The sequence below is a fragment of the Globicephala melas genome, chromosome 3 (genome assembly GCF_963455315.2).
Source record: "Globicephala melas chromosome 3, mGloMel1.2, whole genome shotgun sequence".
Taxonomy (NCBI): Eukaryota; Metazoa; Chordata; class Mammalia; order Artiodactyla; family Delphinidae; genus Globicephala; species Globicephala melas.
The window spans coordinates 29,455-45,931 of NC_083316.1; the positions used below are offsets into that span (position 1 = coordinate 29,455).

General features: G+C 47.7%; 1 protein-coding gene and 1 non-coding gene across 3 annotated transcripts; one reads left to right on the forward strand and one right to left on the reverse strand.

Moving 5' to 3' along the window:
* Positions 1–2,824: 2,824 nt before the first annotated feature.
* Positions 2,825–16,440, reverse strand: CCDC127 (coiled-coil domain containing 127). Of its 2 annotated transcripts, none has more exons than XM_030856478.2 (3): positions 16,356–16,440; positions 15,072–15,202; positions 2,825–4,071 (listed from the first exon to the last, which is right to left on the reverse strand). In XM_030856478.2, exons 2-3 carry the CDS (start codon positions 15,190–15,192, stop codon positions 3,416–3,418), a joined length of 777 nt encoding a protein of 258 aa, XP_030712338.1. In that variant the 5' UTR covers positions 15,193–15,202; positions 16,356–16,440; the 3' UTR covers positions 2,825–3,415. The 2 variants fall into 2 exon arrangements, with proteins under 2 accessions (XP_030712338.1, XP_030712337.1); XM_030856477.2 differs by having other exon boundaries at positions 16,236–16,373.
* LOC115853264 (U6 spliceosomal RNA) lies at positions 10,449–10,560 on the forward strand. The gene has a single exon (XR_004039492.1). It is a non-coding gene; the product is annotated as a U6 spliceosomal RNA (small nuclear RNA).
* Positions 16,441–16,477: the final 37 nt, after the last annotated feature.

Genomic DNA, 16,477 nt, shown 5'->3' on the forward strand with positions numbered 1-16,477 from the left:
TCCTCACACTAGAACCACCCAAGTGGTCATTGGGGGTTTGCATCACCCTGTGAGTGGGCTTTGCCCTCAGGTCCAACGCCATGCTGCCGTCTCCGCAGGTACGTCCCCGTTGCAGGTGCTCCTGTGCCAGCCCCTCCCCCAGGTATGGCCCGTGCCTTTCCCCCCACAATGGAGTGAAAGTCCTCTCAGGATCTGCCTGCTGAGGAAGGCAGTAACCTTCCTACTGGGCCTTCAGGAGAGGAGAGACGCCACCAGGTGGGCAGGAGCAAGGAGGGACGTGGTGGCTTCTACCTCCCTGTGCTCTTGGGCTCTGCCTTCTTTGCTCACCTCTGCATATCTCCTTAGCTGTGTTATGCTGGAACCCTGTTTCAGCCACATGGACTTTGCTATTGCAAGAAGCTCTTGGAAAGAGAGTAGGCACAGGGCAAAATTTGGAAATGGTTTGATTTTAACTCTGAAGAGTAGAGTAGCTTCTGCTGTTTGTGTCTGTGGAATTTTCTTGATGAGACCCAGCCTCTGGGTGGTCAGCAGGTAGGACCCAGCATGGGCATGGCTGGGCCCAGCAGCTGTGGTGGAGAAGAGCCCAGGGATGCTGCGGTGACCCAGGACCTGAAATTTGGGGCAGGGCTGGGCACACAGGTGTCTACTAGTGGAGAATGTCCCTGACAGCCCCCGCCCCACGCTGAGGAATAACCCATTCTTGTGAAGCTGGAGAGGCTGGGAGGCTCGTCGGAGCAATTCTGAGGCACACGGAGCAGCCCAAGTGGGACCACGCCTCCCACTCACCCCAGTGCATGTAATTCACTTGTTCCTGTGGACCCGCTCAGCCCCAACACTGAATGTGCCACTTGCAGCCACGATGGGTTTCACCTGTACCTGCCCAGCCCAAGACTGGTGGCCCTGAGGATGCCCAAGGTGACGTTGGCTGCGAATGCAGTCGTGGGCATCTGTCAGGGCCCAGGAGCGTTCCTGTGCTTCTCGTGCTGCAGACGGCGTGGCTCTCACGCAAAGGCAAACTGGGAAAAGGAGACACGCTCAGCAGGTGAAGAGCAGAACAGAGTGCCAAGGGCCAGGAGGGCGTGAATATGCCACACGGCAAACTTGACTGGGCTCCTCCCGGTGAGCCTGGGCGGGCTATCATCTGCACAAACCTACCTGGTCTTCCCAGGGGCCAGAAGTCGCATTGAATGGGGACATGATGGGGACCATGATGGACACTCTGGGACCACTGTCTTCGCCTCCCCTCGTCCCCTGTGGTGGACTTATCATTGCACTTCCTCCAGGAATTCAGCAGTGCTTCCTGTTGACCATCCTGGCAAGGAGGGGATGCAGATTCAGGGACTTCCACTTTTCTTTCCTACCTTAGCAACTCTTGTTCCAGACGGTTCTTTCCAATTATATACTCAGAGACTAGGAGACACCTGCAGGCCCAGCAGACCCTCTGTGCAGTGGCCGTGTCCAGAGACCCGGAGACGTCAGCCTGCAGCTCCCTCTCTCATCAGCTGCCACCCGCTAGATCCCAGGAATCCCCTTCTCTCTCCACCAGCCGCTGGCAATCCCACGGGTGAGCGCAAATCCTCGATCTGCTGGAGGGCCTGCCGCCTCCTTCGGAGCGCCCGAGCCAGTGGCTGGCGTCTGAGCCCCGCTTTCTCGGTTCTCTGCTCCCACTGCGCTCACAAGCCACGGCACAGCACAACCCAGTGGTTCCCAGGCTTTGCCACACACGGGAGTAGAACAAGGCAGCTGTTCTCACCATGGGGCCCGGGGAGAGAAAGCTGGTTTGCAGGGAGAGAAGATTAAACAGACACGCAGACATCTGAGGCCAGGTCATTACTGCAAGGTTCCCAGTGTTGGTTTCTAGCCATTTCTGGCTCTCCTCTGAGGTCCGGCCATCACTCTCCATCCTTGCCCTGAGGTGCCACAAGGTAGCCTTAAAACAAATGCCCCCTAACTGTGTAAGTAGCAGAACTGACCCCTGTTGTTTGCTACCAAAGCCCTGATGTCTAGGGAAGCAGGACAGCTATTTTTGTCGTATGCCAGGCGGGGAAGAGCACTTTTGGCATCAGCCCAGAAAACCCGCTCAGTCACTCGAAAAGGACCTGGTTTCACATGGATCAGGGCAGTTCTGAAGCCAAGCTGCCTGGGTTCATACTAGCTCCAGGACCACCTGTGTGACCTCGGGCAGGTTGACTTCCCACCCCTCACCTGTAGAATGAGGGCTGCGGAGAAGGGCTCACACCACAGGCCTGAGACCGTGGGCCTGAGAGGCCTGCTGACAGGTCGGCCCTCGGCTGGCATCTGGGACCTGGATTTGGGAGGGTTCCCTCCACCATCAACTGGTAAGAGTGGATCACCGCGACCAAACCCTGCCAACAGCTTGGACACCTGCTTTCCTCTGGGAGTTTGGAATTTGGGCCTGTGCCAGGCAGAGGGTGCCTGTGTGACCGGCCCTCCGCAGAAACCCCGGACGCTGTTTCTGAAGAGCGTCCGCATGGCCGTGTGACCCCTGGGAGGGAACTGGAAGCTGCACCTCGTCTCCCCGCGTTGCCCATGTGCCTGTCCCTTGAGTCTCAGCTGTGAGTACAACCATGTGCTGAGTCCTGAGCAAGTGTGGGGTGGCCTTGGGGACCCGGAGCCCAAGGGTAAGAACAGTGCTCAGGGCACAGCACTAGGGGTCAAGGTGACGTGAGTGATGTGCGTAAAGTGCGCAAAGGCCGAGTCATATTAACTTTATGGAAAATGGGTCTAAGTTTGCAGTAAAAATTGAGATAATCTGTTTAAAAATGTAAAGAGTAAGGAATTACACACATAAAAAGTGGCACTGTTGCTTTTAAATTGAGGTGTTTTAATCATATGTCATTGCTTATAAACACACACAAGGGTATCAACTGGAAATAAGAAACACTTTTTCCCCTTTGGCGGGAAAGAGCGTCAAAACACCACAAAACCTTGACGGTATCACTACCTTCCTTTCTCATCTATCAGGCAGTTCTATCCACTACCTGACAACTTCTAACTGTAATTTTAGGAGAGAGAACAATAATTTGAGGAAAAAAAGAATTTATTTAGGGAGTGATAAAAACAGACAAAAAAACGACTTACAGTAAGGATGAGTATTATATTTCACATTCTTAGAAACAATTTTTCCCTAAAGCTATGAGGTTATCCTGTTCCGCTGAATAAAATATTGACGGCTTAGAACACGCTTCTGAGAGACTGCGTCCTTAGCCGCTGAGGGGGACGGAGAGTCTCCTGAGGCCTCACCGTCCTGCTCGGAGGGTGGTGGGAGTGGAAGGCCCCTGCTGAGAGGTGGCCGTGTGCATGCGTGGCCACAACACAGGGAGTGCTGGCAGAAGGAAAGCATCGGATAACCCAGAACACACAACAGTCTGACGCTGAGCCATTCACCCCCGTCTTACTTTTCCAGTATGGCTCTCTCTACGCTCTTAAACTTTTTCAGTTCGACCAGTAGTTCCCAGTATCTGAGATACAGCCACATAAGCCTCCCATTTCGGCGCTTGTTGGTGTTCCAGATGTCACCACAGTACGTGTCGTGCTTGAATATGTCGGTCAGGCCAGCTGCCATCTCTAGGTCAGCAGCAACTGGGTCGGTGGACGCTCGGCCCAGCAGGCTCTTCTCGATCTCCAGCCGCTTGTGGCGAGGGAGAAGCAGACTGCAGTAGACGCTCTGTCTTTCCGTGAGAGCGTCCTCGAAGTCTCTCAGCAGAAGCCTGGCCCTCCGCTGCCACTCCTCCTCCTTGCCCAGGTAGCTCAGGTACACGCTCCGCAAGGGCTGCCCCTTCTCCTGCAGGGCCCGAGCCCGCTCCTGTTCCAGAAGCTTCTTCTCTTCTACCATCTTGCGCCCCTGAGAGATGAGGGCTTCTCGGTAGCTAGTCGTTCTGTTTTGTTCCTTTTCAAGTTCCAGGGACAACTGTGCCACGGCCCGCCGACTTTCTGAGATCGTGGCGCGGTACTTGGCTTCGAGGTCCCGCTGGAAGGCAGCTGTTCTCTGATGGTATGCTTCCCTCTCTTTTTCTATCTCTTTTCGGGACTCCCTAGACCAAATCCAACCTGACACAAAGAAAGTGGAGGAGGAAAACACGCACGATGAAAAGTCAAAGCTCAAGTTCTATAGTATTTATTTACAGAAAACATAAAGCAGCTAAGGACGAGACTTCAATAAAATCTTAAGTCCCAAGAGGTACAAAAAAGACAACATTTTGAATGAAGCTATACAACTGCAAAGTTCTTATCTTAAAATCAGATAAGGGCTCCCCAAAGACAAGCACAACAAGGCTGCAGAGACCCCTTTCAGCCTCCTCCTAACGTCTGATGGCTGAGAAAAGCCACCGCTGCCTTCCTTTGTTCCCAAGCCTACCACCCTGTGCCTACTCTGGCTACGGTGCCCCAGCATACTATTGGCAAGGGTTAGCAATGAGTATGGGTGAGTGTGCTTCACAGAGTGTTGGCTAGGCTATTAAGAACTGAGTAAAGTTCAAAGCGTGTTCAGCTTTGCCTGGTCATCACTAGTAAACAGCTGAAGCCCAACGTGTTTGCTTCTGTTCTGACAGGGGGTCATGTAAATAAGGAGTCGGAAGTTCAGCCTTAAGACGAGGCTCCACCATAATCTAACAAACATGGGACAGACGGGTGCAGGCAACTGCGGTGGGTAATGCCCCGCTCTGCCCCAAAGTGAGAAGCCACCAGGCCTCCGGCCTCTGCTGCACGGAGAAGTCCAAGGACAGAGAAAGGGAGTCTGATGACCACAAAGCCTGCGGCCAGCAGGTGCCTGGGTCTGGGTGTCGTCACCAATTCTTCCCCGTCCCGCCAATAAGAGGCCGGTGTGTCCCGGTAACAAGATAAACGTCAGCACGCGGCTTTCACTGCTACAGGACCTCCACCGTGTTCTGTACCGGCGTTCCTGCCCGTAACTTCACAAACGTTGGGGCAGCTACGCCGAGTCCTCGTTTCTCACAATGGTAACCTGTCCAGCCTGTACGTGCAAAACGCAGCACAGATCCAAGTCCTCTGGAAAACAGAAGGATTGCCCAACAAGTCTAACTGGCAAAGTTACCAAGAGCAGCGACTTAAAGCATCACTGATGCCCAGCTCTCCAAACACAGCCACGGCGGCACACGCGTTTCTCTCCTGCCTTCTCTAACTCCCTACGGCGTCCGTCCCCCTTCCGGTTCTCTTGCTGCTCTCTGGTCCCTTGCCATCAACACCCGAGGTGCTGTCCTTGCTTGCTGTGTGGCCTTTCCCCAGGTCCCAGGGAAGCCCATCTAGTCCACAACGTCAGCCGTCACCTCGCGAGGACAGCGCTCCCGCGCACCTGAGAGCCTCTTCACGTGCGGTGCTGCTGCCCCGATTCTACAACCAGGAGACCAAACTCGTCCTCCCGCAACTAAAGCAGCCCCTAGTCCCATCCCAGCTGACAACTCCTACTCCAACGCACATGCCATCTTTGTCTCCTCCTTGGGGCTGGCCAGGAAAGAAGGGGCCATAGTATGACTCAACACGCCCTGGAGGCAGGCAAAAGGTATGCATGGAGGAGAGAGGAGAGAAGGACTAATTCCGTTTTGGGTGAATGTGGACAAAGTCTGGAAGGCCAGTAGGAGTTGGCAGGAAAGGTCCCTCTAGGCAGAGTGAACAGGTACAGGAGAGCTTCCAGGAGCTGCTGTCCAGGGGCACAGGGCTTATGCCAAGGAGACGCTGGAGCAGACGCTGGGAAAGCCAGACTCCGCTCAGGAAGCGGACTGACCTGATCTGACAGCGCCCTGGCTGTGATGAGAAGATGAGGGGGCATGGGCGGAGGGGGCAGACGGGAGGCCAGAAGCAGAGCGCCAGTCCTGCTATAATAACCCAAAGGCAACACTGCTCACACGATACACACCCAGGCACACGCCGGCCCTCAGACCACAGAACACCTCTCATCAGGAAGGCCTCCTGGAAGAGGTGGCACAGGGACGTGGAGACAGGCTGGGCAAGGAGGTGGCCGGGGGGTACGGAGACCAGAGTGCAGGCTGGTGGACCGGACGTCTGGACACCCAGCTCTGGTCCGTTCGGGGAGTCCCGCCTCATGACTCTGCACAGACACAACTTTTTCGAGCCTCAGTCTCAGAAGGCTTGTGAAAGCGCTGGGGCTCCTGCTTTTGGGAAAATGGAAGAGAAGTACTCTCTCCTATTCTCCCTGCTAAGAACAACAAAAAACCTGGACGTCGTATGTAAAACTAACACAAGACGACCAGAAATGCGGAGAGCGGCAGGCAGACTGTTGAGGGGCCTTGGCACCCAAGGAACACCGTGCTGGTGAGTCCCTGGGGGCTTCACTTTGCCTTGTAGATCCCAGACTTAAAGCTGAAATGCCAATGATGCAGATTTCCTTTAAAAGCCCCAACAAAAGTCTGCTCTCTCTGGCCAAACAACTAGCAAAGGGGCTTAGCAAGACAGAAAACTTTTAAACAATAACCATTCTGCCCCTGCTACGTAGCACAGAAGACACTGTGACCCACCTCCATCCATGTGGGCAAAGCCTGAGGGGCGGTGATGGTGGCAGAGGAAGCCATGTGGGGATTCTCCCGTGTGGAAGCATCAGCAGATCGCAGGGGAGCTGGACCTCCCACTCTTGCCCAGCAGTAACAGGGGACCCTTCCTTGGTGTCAACAGGCTGGAGGACGAGTGGGGAGCCTGGGCGTCCACTCCCACCTGGGAGTGAGGAGGCAGTGCTACCTCTCCCTGTCCAAGAAGCCAGCCTAAGAAGATATGAATGAAGAACAGCCTCATAATACCGCAAATGCCCAGGTTTCAGCTGGGAATCACTCTCCATAACAAGAGTCAGGAAGATCTCAAGGTGACTTAAAAGGTAATCAGTTGATGCCAATACCAAGATGACAGAGATGGTAGTGTCATCTGACAGTTTAAGGCAGCCATTGTAATATAAAGTCTAAGCAAAGATACAGAAAGTCTCAGCGGAGAAATAGAAAATATTTAAGAAAGCAAACGGAACTTCTGAAACTGACAAAGGCAGGAACTGAAATAAAAAACATAATGTGAAACAGGTGTGGAGAAGAGGACCCCACCAAGATACTCAGTACAGCTCCTGCGAACACGGACATGAAGATGCGAACAAAATACTAGCAAATACAGTTCTGCAAATATATAAAAAGAATGACATGGCATGACCAAGTGGGGATTACTTCAAAAATGTAAGACTGGTTCAACATTCAAACACCCATCGCTGTAATCCAACAAATTAGCAGCCTAAAGGAGAAAAGCTACATGATCATATTGACGGATACAGAAACACAACACCCATTCATGATAGCAACTCAGAAAAATAGGAACAGAGGGGACCTTCCTTGTCTTGATACTCTATGAAAGCCACAGCTAACATATACTTAGTGGTGAAAAGACTGAATGCTTTTCCTCCAAGATCAGGAACTATCCAACGACGTCCCAGAATTCCTGGCCAGTGCGAGAAGGCAAGAAAAGGAAATAGAGGCCAACAGACTGCAAAGGAAGAGACAAAACCTGTCTCGTACCTCACAGAAAAATGAACTCAAAATGGATCATGGACTGTCATGTAAAATGTAGAATTAAAACTGTAGGAAAAAACACAGGAGAGAATCTTTACGATCAAGGGCCAGGCAAAGAGTTTTCAGACATGGTATGAAAACATGACCCATAAAAGGAGAAACTGATGAGACGGACTTCATCAAAATTAGAACTTTTGCTCCATGAAAGACTCCAGTAAGAGTCTACAGACTGGGAGAAGATATTTGAAAACAAGACAGCCAACAAAGTACTAGAATCTAGAACTCAGTAAAAACTCTCAAAACTCGGGAATTCCCTGGTGGTCCAGTGCTTAGGACTCCACGTTTTCACTGCCAGGGCGAGGGTTCAATCCCTGGTCAAGGAACTAAAATCCCACAAGCTGTGTGGTGACAACAAAACAAAACAAAACGCAAAACAAACAAAACAAAAACCTCTCAAAACTCAACATTAAAAAAACAATCCAATTAGAAAATAGATTGAATCTGAAAGACAGGATTCAAGGAAGCGGATACACCGATGGCAGATAAGTATATGAAAAAATGCCCAACATCATTAGCCCTTATGGAAATGCAAATTAAAACCAAAATGGGGTTATCACTATACACCTGCAAGAACAAGCAAAATAAAAACAATAGTGATCACACCAAATGCTGTTGAGGATGCCAAGAACCTGGATCCCTCATACACTGCTGGCCAGAAAGCAAAATGGTACCGCCACCCTTTTACTTTCTTCAAAAACTGAACATCAACTCCCAAGGAGGCTGACAAGAGTAGGTAGTTTTTATGATTCAATGACCTGCAGTGTCTGCGTCTTAGTGAAAGACCCAATTGCAGCCCTAAGGGCTGCTACTTAGAAACTCACTAGCCTGCCATCTTGAAAACCCCTACCAAATGCTCGGAAAGGCTGCCTGCTGCCTATGGCTAGGGCAATGAACTTGGCGAGTGAAGTGGAAGGCTTAAAATTACACTGACTAAAGTCAAAGCAATCTTGAGGGAAATAAATGGAGCTGGAGGAATCAGACTCTCTGACTTCAGGCTATACTACAAAGCTACAGTAATCAAGACAGTATGGTACTGGCACAAAAACAGAAATATAGACCAATGGAACAGGATAGAAAGCCCAGAGATAAACCCACGCACCTATGGTCAACTAATCAATGACAAAGGAGGCAAGGATATGCAGTGGAGAAAAGACAGCCTCTTCAATAAGTGGTGCTGGGAAGACTGGACAGCTACATGTAAAAGAATGAAATTAGAGCACTCCCTAACACCATACACAAAAATAAACTCAAAATAAATTAAAGACCTAAATGTAAGACCGGACACTATAAGACTCTTAGAGGAAAACATAGGAAGAACACTCTTTGACATAAATCACAGCAAGATCTTTTTTGAAAAGATTTGGAAATAAAAACAAAAATAAACAAATGGGACCTAATGAAACTTAAAAGCTTTTGCACAGCAAAGCAAACCATAAACAAGACGAAAAGACAACACTCAGAATGGGAGAAAATATTTGCAAATGAGTCAACGGACAAAGGACTAATCTCCAAAATATATAAACAGCTCATGCAGCTCAATATTAAAAAAACAAACAACCCAATCAAAAAATGGGCAGAAGACCTAAACAGACATTTCTCCAAAGAAGACATACAGATGGCCAAGAGGCACATGAAAGGATGCTCAACATCACTAATCATTAGAGGAATGCAAATCAAAACTACAATGAGGTATCACCTCACACCGGTTAGAATGGGATCATCAGAAAATCTACCAACAACAAATGCTGGAGAGGGTGTGGAGAAAAGGGAACCCTCTTGCACTGTTGGTGGGAATGTAAATTGATACAGCCACTATGGAGAACAATATGGAGGTTCCTTAAAAAACTAAAAATAGAATTACTGTAAGACCCAGCAATCCCACTACTGGGCATATACCCAGAGAAAACCATAATTCAAAAAGAGTCATGTACCACAATGTTCACTGCAGCACTATTTACAATAGCCAGGACATGGAAGCAACCTAAATGCCCACCAACAGACGAATGGATAAAGAAGATGTGGCACATATATACAATGGAATATTACTCGCCATAAAAAGGAACGAAACTGGGTCATTTGTAGAGATGTGGATGGACCTAGAGACTGTCAAACAGAGTAAAGTAAGTCAGAGAAACAAATATCATATATTAACACATATATGTGGAATCTAGAAAAATGGGACAGATGAACTGGTTTGCAGGGCAGAAATAGAGACACAGATGTAGAGGACAAACGTATGGACCAAGGTGGGACAGCAGGGGTGGGGGAATGAACTGGGAGATTGGGATGGACATGTATACACTAATATGTATAAAATAGATAGCTAATAAGAACCTGCTGTATAAAAAATAAAATAAAATTCAAAAAAAAAGTATTACACTGACTGACGTATTAATTAATTAGTGTTGAGGCTGGGAGAGGCCCTGAGGTGACTTTCATTTTCCGTTTGTTTCTGCAGACTCATCTCCAGCTTCTATAGCTTTTCATAGTAATTTTTATTCTTGAAGTTCCTGCTTTCTTATACTTTTGAAATGATGCTTTTTGTCCCTCAGAAGGGTTGAGGAATATTGTATTTTCTTCTTTTTGGTTATCTTGCTTAGGTAATGCGATCAGAGGAAACTTTTAACTTTGCTTTCTTGTAAGGATTCTCCAAAAATGTGTTATTGCAAGATTAAGAAATCATATCGAACATATGGGTGTTAAGTAGCCCCCTAGCATAGCCTAGAAGTAAAGGCAGACAAATGAAGCTGATAAATGCTACTCGTCAGCCTCCACTTTCTCTACTCAAACCTGCTCACCTAAGAAATCCAGGCACACAAGGCCACTCCATAAAAAGTACCACTGCCTGCTCACTTTGGCAGCACATGTACTTAAAAAAAAACAAAAAACTGGAAAAACACACAGAAGACTAGCAGAGCCCCTGCTGGAGGATGACACACAAATTCGTGACGTGTTCCATATAATTTAAAAATAAAAGCACCCCTGCGACAGAGGGCAGCTTTTTCCCGTTTCTCATATTCTTAAGTGCCTACCCAGAACCATGGGGTATGATGTAGGGAAGCACAACATGCCACCCTTAAATGGGCCCCTTGGGCCTTACTAAGGTTCTCAAGGGGCAAGGGAACCACCCTCATCACCAAATGATTCTAACCGGAAGCGGAAGGTAACAGATTAAATCTGGAGCTGCAAGAGAAGCCTTAGTAGGAGTGCAGAATATCAAGGTTCTAGGCTTGGCCAGAAATATCCAACTGGTGACGATTAAATTAAGACCTGGATGGGAATATCCCTGTAACCAGCAGTAACCAAAATGGGGGGCCACTGGTCTAACCACAGCTGACATTTGGGGCCTGACAGGAGTTTGCGGGGGAGGCCTTCTCCTCTCCTAAGCTAAATGAGGGAAGGTAAAACCTTGCCACATAGGTGAATGGGTGTGTCAGTCATTTGATATCATTGAGGCGGCTACTCAATTCTTAGGGGGAAAAAACCTTGTTTCTTCTGGCCTTAAGAGAACAAAGTCATCCTAGGAGGCATTTGCCTCACTTGCCTATGCCTTTAAGATGCAAATGTCTACCAGATCTTCTCCAGGAACCCTTATCTCCAGCATCCTTCTAAAATGCAAATTTCAATAAATAAATAAATAAATAAATAAAATGCAAATTTCGGGCCTCCCAGGTGGCGCAGTGGTTAAGAATCCACCTGCCAATGCAGAGGACCCGTGCTGCAACTCCTGAAGCCCGCGCTCCACAAGAGAAGCCACCACGATGAGAAGCTGGCACACCACAACGAAGAGTAGCCCCCGCTCGCCGCAACTAGAGAAACCCCGCACGCAGCAACGAAGACCCCATGCAGCCAAAAATAAATTAAATTAAATTTAAAAAAAAAAGAATTTGGGTTAAAAAAATAAAAAATAAAATAAAATGCAAATTTCAAAAACGGGGTAGGTAATTTGGAACTTGACTTGTCAAGGACGGAAAGAAATCCTAAGTGTCTTTTCTGTAAACATTAGAAAAAAGGGTTTAGCCATCTAGACAGGTGACCTTGATTTGATCCATCTGCCAGAAGCCCAATTTGAATCCAACCCCTTGTAACTGATGGGTTTTACCTTGTTGTACCTGACTGAGGGCTGAAATTTTCAAATGAGAACTATAAGGTCTCTGTGTTTGTTTGTGTCTTTGTATGTATCTATGTGTGTTGTAGATGAATAGTATTACCAAAATTAATTTGTAAAGAAGCTCTACTTAACTGACTTAAAAAAATTAAGTGCTTATATAAATAGAAATATAAAACTGGCCAGAATGAATTTCAGGTTCACGCAATCCAGGAAATATTCAACATTAAATTAATATCTGGTATTGAAGGAGGCTTAAACTTGTTGATTTGATTAATACAGGTATGTCTTTAGAGTCATCAATGTTAAGTATAGTACTTCTGCTGTACCTAGGTTTACTAGAGGTCAAATAAGACCTTATTGTATGTTGCAAATCTGTCAGCAAGAAAAGTAACTTGAAGTGGGGGAAAAAAAACTTTTAAGGAAAGATGTATGTTTTCAGTAAAAGAAGTTAAAGAGTGAGAAAAAAAATACTGGAAAAAAGAGTTGTACATGATCTTGGGACTTCCCCGGTGTTCCAGTGGGTAGGACTCCGAGCTCCCAATGCAGGGGGCCTGGGTTCGATCCCTGGTCGGGGAACTAGGATCCCACGTACTGCAACTAAGCCCACATGCCGCAACTAAGCCTGCGCGCCTCAACTACTGAGCCCACGCTCTAGAGCCCGCGTGCCACAACAAGGGCCCAGTGCAGCCAAAATAAATAAATAAATAATAAATAAAAAGAGTTGTACATGATCAAGATTCTCTAAGATAGGATTAAACTTAGTTGGGTAAACGGCTTTTGTTGGGAGTGGGCTGGGGCAAGACGGGATTTGGTTTCTCCCTGCAAAGTTTTCTTGAATGACTGCTTTTAATAACATGAGTTACTTCGCCTTAAAGGGATCTGTATTTGCTTTCAAGATCTGTTTTAACCTTGGTTAAGAAATAAGTATTGTCTCTGACCTATGACCTTATTTGACCAAGTCTTTTAAAACTTTCTGACAAACTTCCCAGTATCAAATTTTAATCAAAGTTCTTTGGACTTCCAGCTAACTTTGGGGTACTTTAGAAGGTCCCTGAGGTCGCTCAAAGAAAAACATTTAACTAGGATTATTTCGTCTGTTAAATTAAATGTAATCAGATGGTTAACCACGCCTTTTAAGTCTTTTGTCATTTATAGATAGTTATTGTTGTACTCTGATGCTGTTACAAAAAAGTGCTTCATCATCAAGAAGATTCATGGGAAGGCTAAGGAAACAGTTACAACACTTCCACATCAAGACAATGGCTATGCAAGGATTCCAGCCCATACCGACTTAAAACAAGGAGCTGTCCTGCTCCTGGGGCCCCTAGATCAGGCATCCTAGAGATTTTTACTCCCTGACAGGCGGGGTCGATGCCCCTACTCAGCCTCAAAGCAACTTCAGAAGATGGACCATCACCCCTCTGCTTCCCACAAAAATATGGGAGTAAAATCTCCGACGGGGGAATGAAACAGGAGGGAAGGGGGCAGGGCACAACCTTTAAAAGAATGACACAGCCATAGGACATGACAAAAACTGGTTAGAACCAACTAGGTCCAAGAGTGCAGACGAGTTGACTCTCAGTAGACCTTGAGCCTCATTATACGCTCATTGTAATACGTTAGCATATGCTAAATGACACACTCACCAGTGCTAGGACAGTTCTGAGGCCAACCATAAAAGGTCAAAACGTAGGCTGTGGCCCAGTTCCTGGAAATCCCCACCCCTTCCCCCAAATAATTGGAATAACCCTCCCCCTCATTAGCCTATGAAATTACCCAGCCCATAAAAACTAACCACTCCATATTTCGGGGCCTCTCTCGCCTTCTGAGATGGCCCATAATCTGTCTGTGGAGTGTGTTTCTCTCTAAATAAATCCACTTCCTACCTATCAAAAAAAGAAATAACATGTCTCTTTGGCATACGGATTATTTTCAACTAGTTATTTTCTAAGAAACAGCAGACATGGGAGAAACTTTGAAAGCCAAGTAGAAGTTACCCTTTTGTAAGAAACACTTACATTTATAAGGGAGTTCTGCATTTGTAAGGGTGTCTCCCTGGCTGTACCAGGAAGAGGCTGACCAAATTTCTGGAAACTCTTATCATAGGAAAAGGCTAGAGCTTATATCTGCATAACAACCTTACCCTTGATGATTGCACTTTTCCTAGTCTCCTCTGGTAACTAACTCTCCCCAACCTCAACATCCTCTTTTGTCTTAAGCTTGGGATGGTATTTAAGGTGAGGGATTATGCCATTCTCAATTTTCCTGAGTCTCTCCTATGGATACATGTTAAAAACTTGTTTGATTCTCTCCTGTTAATCTGTCTCATATCAATTTAATTCTTAGACCAGCCAGAAGAACTTAAAAGGGTAGAGGAAAGTTTCTTCTTCTGCAACAGTGACAAAACATAAAACCAACCCCTAAACATCAGGAAATTCATCATGTAGTAGGCATATAAGCTAAGAGCTGGAATAATTACAATTGACCGGTGACTGGTAATTTCCCCAAAGAGGTACAAAGTCGATTCAAAGTAGAGAGAATTTCTGGCCAGCCTGAGCAGAGGTTTCATGGATGAAGCCTCCCAAAGACTGATTTCCTAAACATGACACAGACATACAAAACCAGTTTTCTTTTATGCCTGTTTTATTCTGCCTCATCAGTGCTTATGAGGGCAACTGAAGCAAGGGAGCCCCCCTCAGAGCTGTACAGCCTTGAAGGGAGCTAACAGTTACTGAACTCACTCCACACAAAATGCCTCTAAATATCTTCTTATTTAACCCTCACTTGCATTGAGGCAGTTATGATGGTCAGAGAAACTGAGGCTCAGAGGTAAATAATTTGCGCACAATGTACCATATGCGAAAAAACTAGGGTGTACACATGCATCTCTGTAAACAAAGACTGCTGCCCGCCATTTATGATTAAGTCATTAGCCACAGTCACTGACCTACAAGTTCAGCCGGAAAGGGATTCAGGGTGAATGCACTCTGTGTTTTGGATACATGGGACCCTACAGCGTTAAGATACATGACTAAGAAAGAATTTCAGTGACCCCAAATTCCTGCATCTTCCCATACATAGGTAAGCACTAAAGTCACTAACTTGACACACCTGGGTTTCTGTGACAAGTACTAATCTTTTACCCAGATGTATGCTGGACCACATGTATTTCCTGGCTCCTCCCCTGCCTCTTCAGAGCAGTTCCTAACAGCTATCTGAGAGACTGTATCCTGGGCTACAGTCTTCATAGCTCTCACATTGTACATTTTTTTTTACAGTCAACATCTGTCAGGTTCCAAAGCCCAAGATCTTAGAGCGCCACACTTTCAGCCCAGAAAACACACATTAGGAAAACGATGACTTACGAAAAGCAGCCAATCCCAGCATTGGAACCAACAGGGCATAATTCCATCTGCTTCCATCACCCCCATCAGCCCTGGAACTGGGCCGGATATTCCAATTTGGGGGGTCATTTAAGTTATTCATGGAGATACACCTTGAAGTAAATAATAAAACCATTAAACACACACAAAAAACAAAACACATTGGTCACAATTATATCACCTACATGGCCGTGAGACTTTTTTTCTTTCAAAAAATTTTGTTCAGATCTAGGTATGCGCTGCACAGCACTGAGCCTTATGGGATTAAAAGAAAAAAACAAGACCTCAGACAAAAGCAACTCACAAACCGTGGGGGAGAAGATGTGTCTCAAATAACTGAAATACAAATAGGACGAAGCAAATATAGTCAAAAGAAACTTAATTCAACTTCAAAGACTCTTAACAGGCTTTTCAATAAATACTTGTTCAACACCTAAAGATATAAAATTCTAACTGGCAATAAAGCAATGACATACACACAAAAAGGCTCAGTACTTAAGGAGCTTGTGGCGAGCACAGAATAAAAAAGAGATCTAAAGTAGTGAAGCTCGTAACCCTCATAGGGGAGGTCTGGGAGCAGCATTCCCTTCCCCCCAACCCGGTAAACCAGGGAGCACCAATCCCCGGGCCGTGGACCGATACTGGTCCGCGGCTTGTTAGGAACCGGGCCGCACAGCAGGAGGCGAGAGGCGGGAAAGTGAACGAAGCTTCACCTGTCGCTCCGCATCCCCCCCCCCCGCCATCGCTCGCATTACTGCCTGAACCATCCCCTCCCCCCACCCCGTGGAAAAATAATCTTCCACGAAACCGGTTCCTGGTGCCAAAAAGGCTGGGGACCGCTGCCGTAAACGACAGGGTCCGCGCGCCCCCAGCCCCACCCCACAGGGTTCACGCCCGCCCGATCCCATAAATAACAAGGCCTGCGCCCCCCACCCCGACACCGTAAACTATATTATGGAGTTCGCGCCCCCCAGACCTCATGAACTGGAGGGTCCGCGCCCCCACCCCCCGGTAACCTACAGGGTCCGCCTCCCGGAACGCGCAGTCCTAATAAAGCAGCGGAACCCGGCACGGACCCGCGGGACCCCTAAACGTCGGGAACTCCCTCTCTGTCCCGGAGAGAAAGCGGGGCGAACACCACGTTACCTGCGAGCACCGGTTCATCTCCCAAAACTGCCGTAAACTCGAGAAAATTCGAACACTGTCTGGACCGAAGGAGAAATCAGGCGAGCCCGTGAAGACCCCCGACCCCAGACCCCCACCTACCTCCGGCCGGGAGGTCTCGGCCCCTGTGCCCTGAGCGCCGCCGTCCGCTCGTCCCTCTGCGCAGGCGCCGCGTTGCCCCGTCGGCCCCCGGCACTGCGATGTGCGCAGGCGCGGCGTCCCGC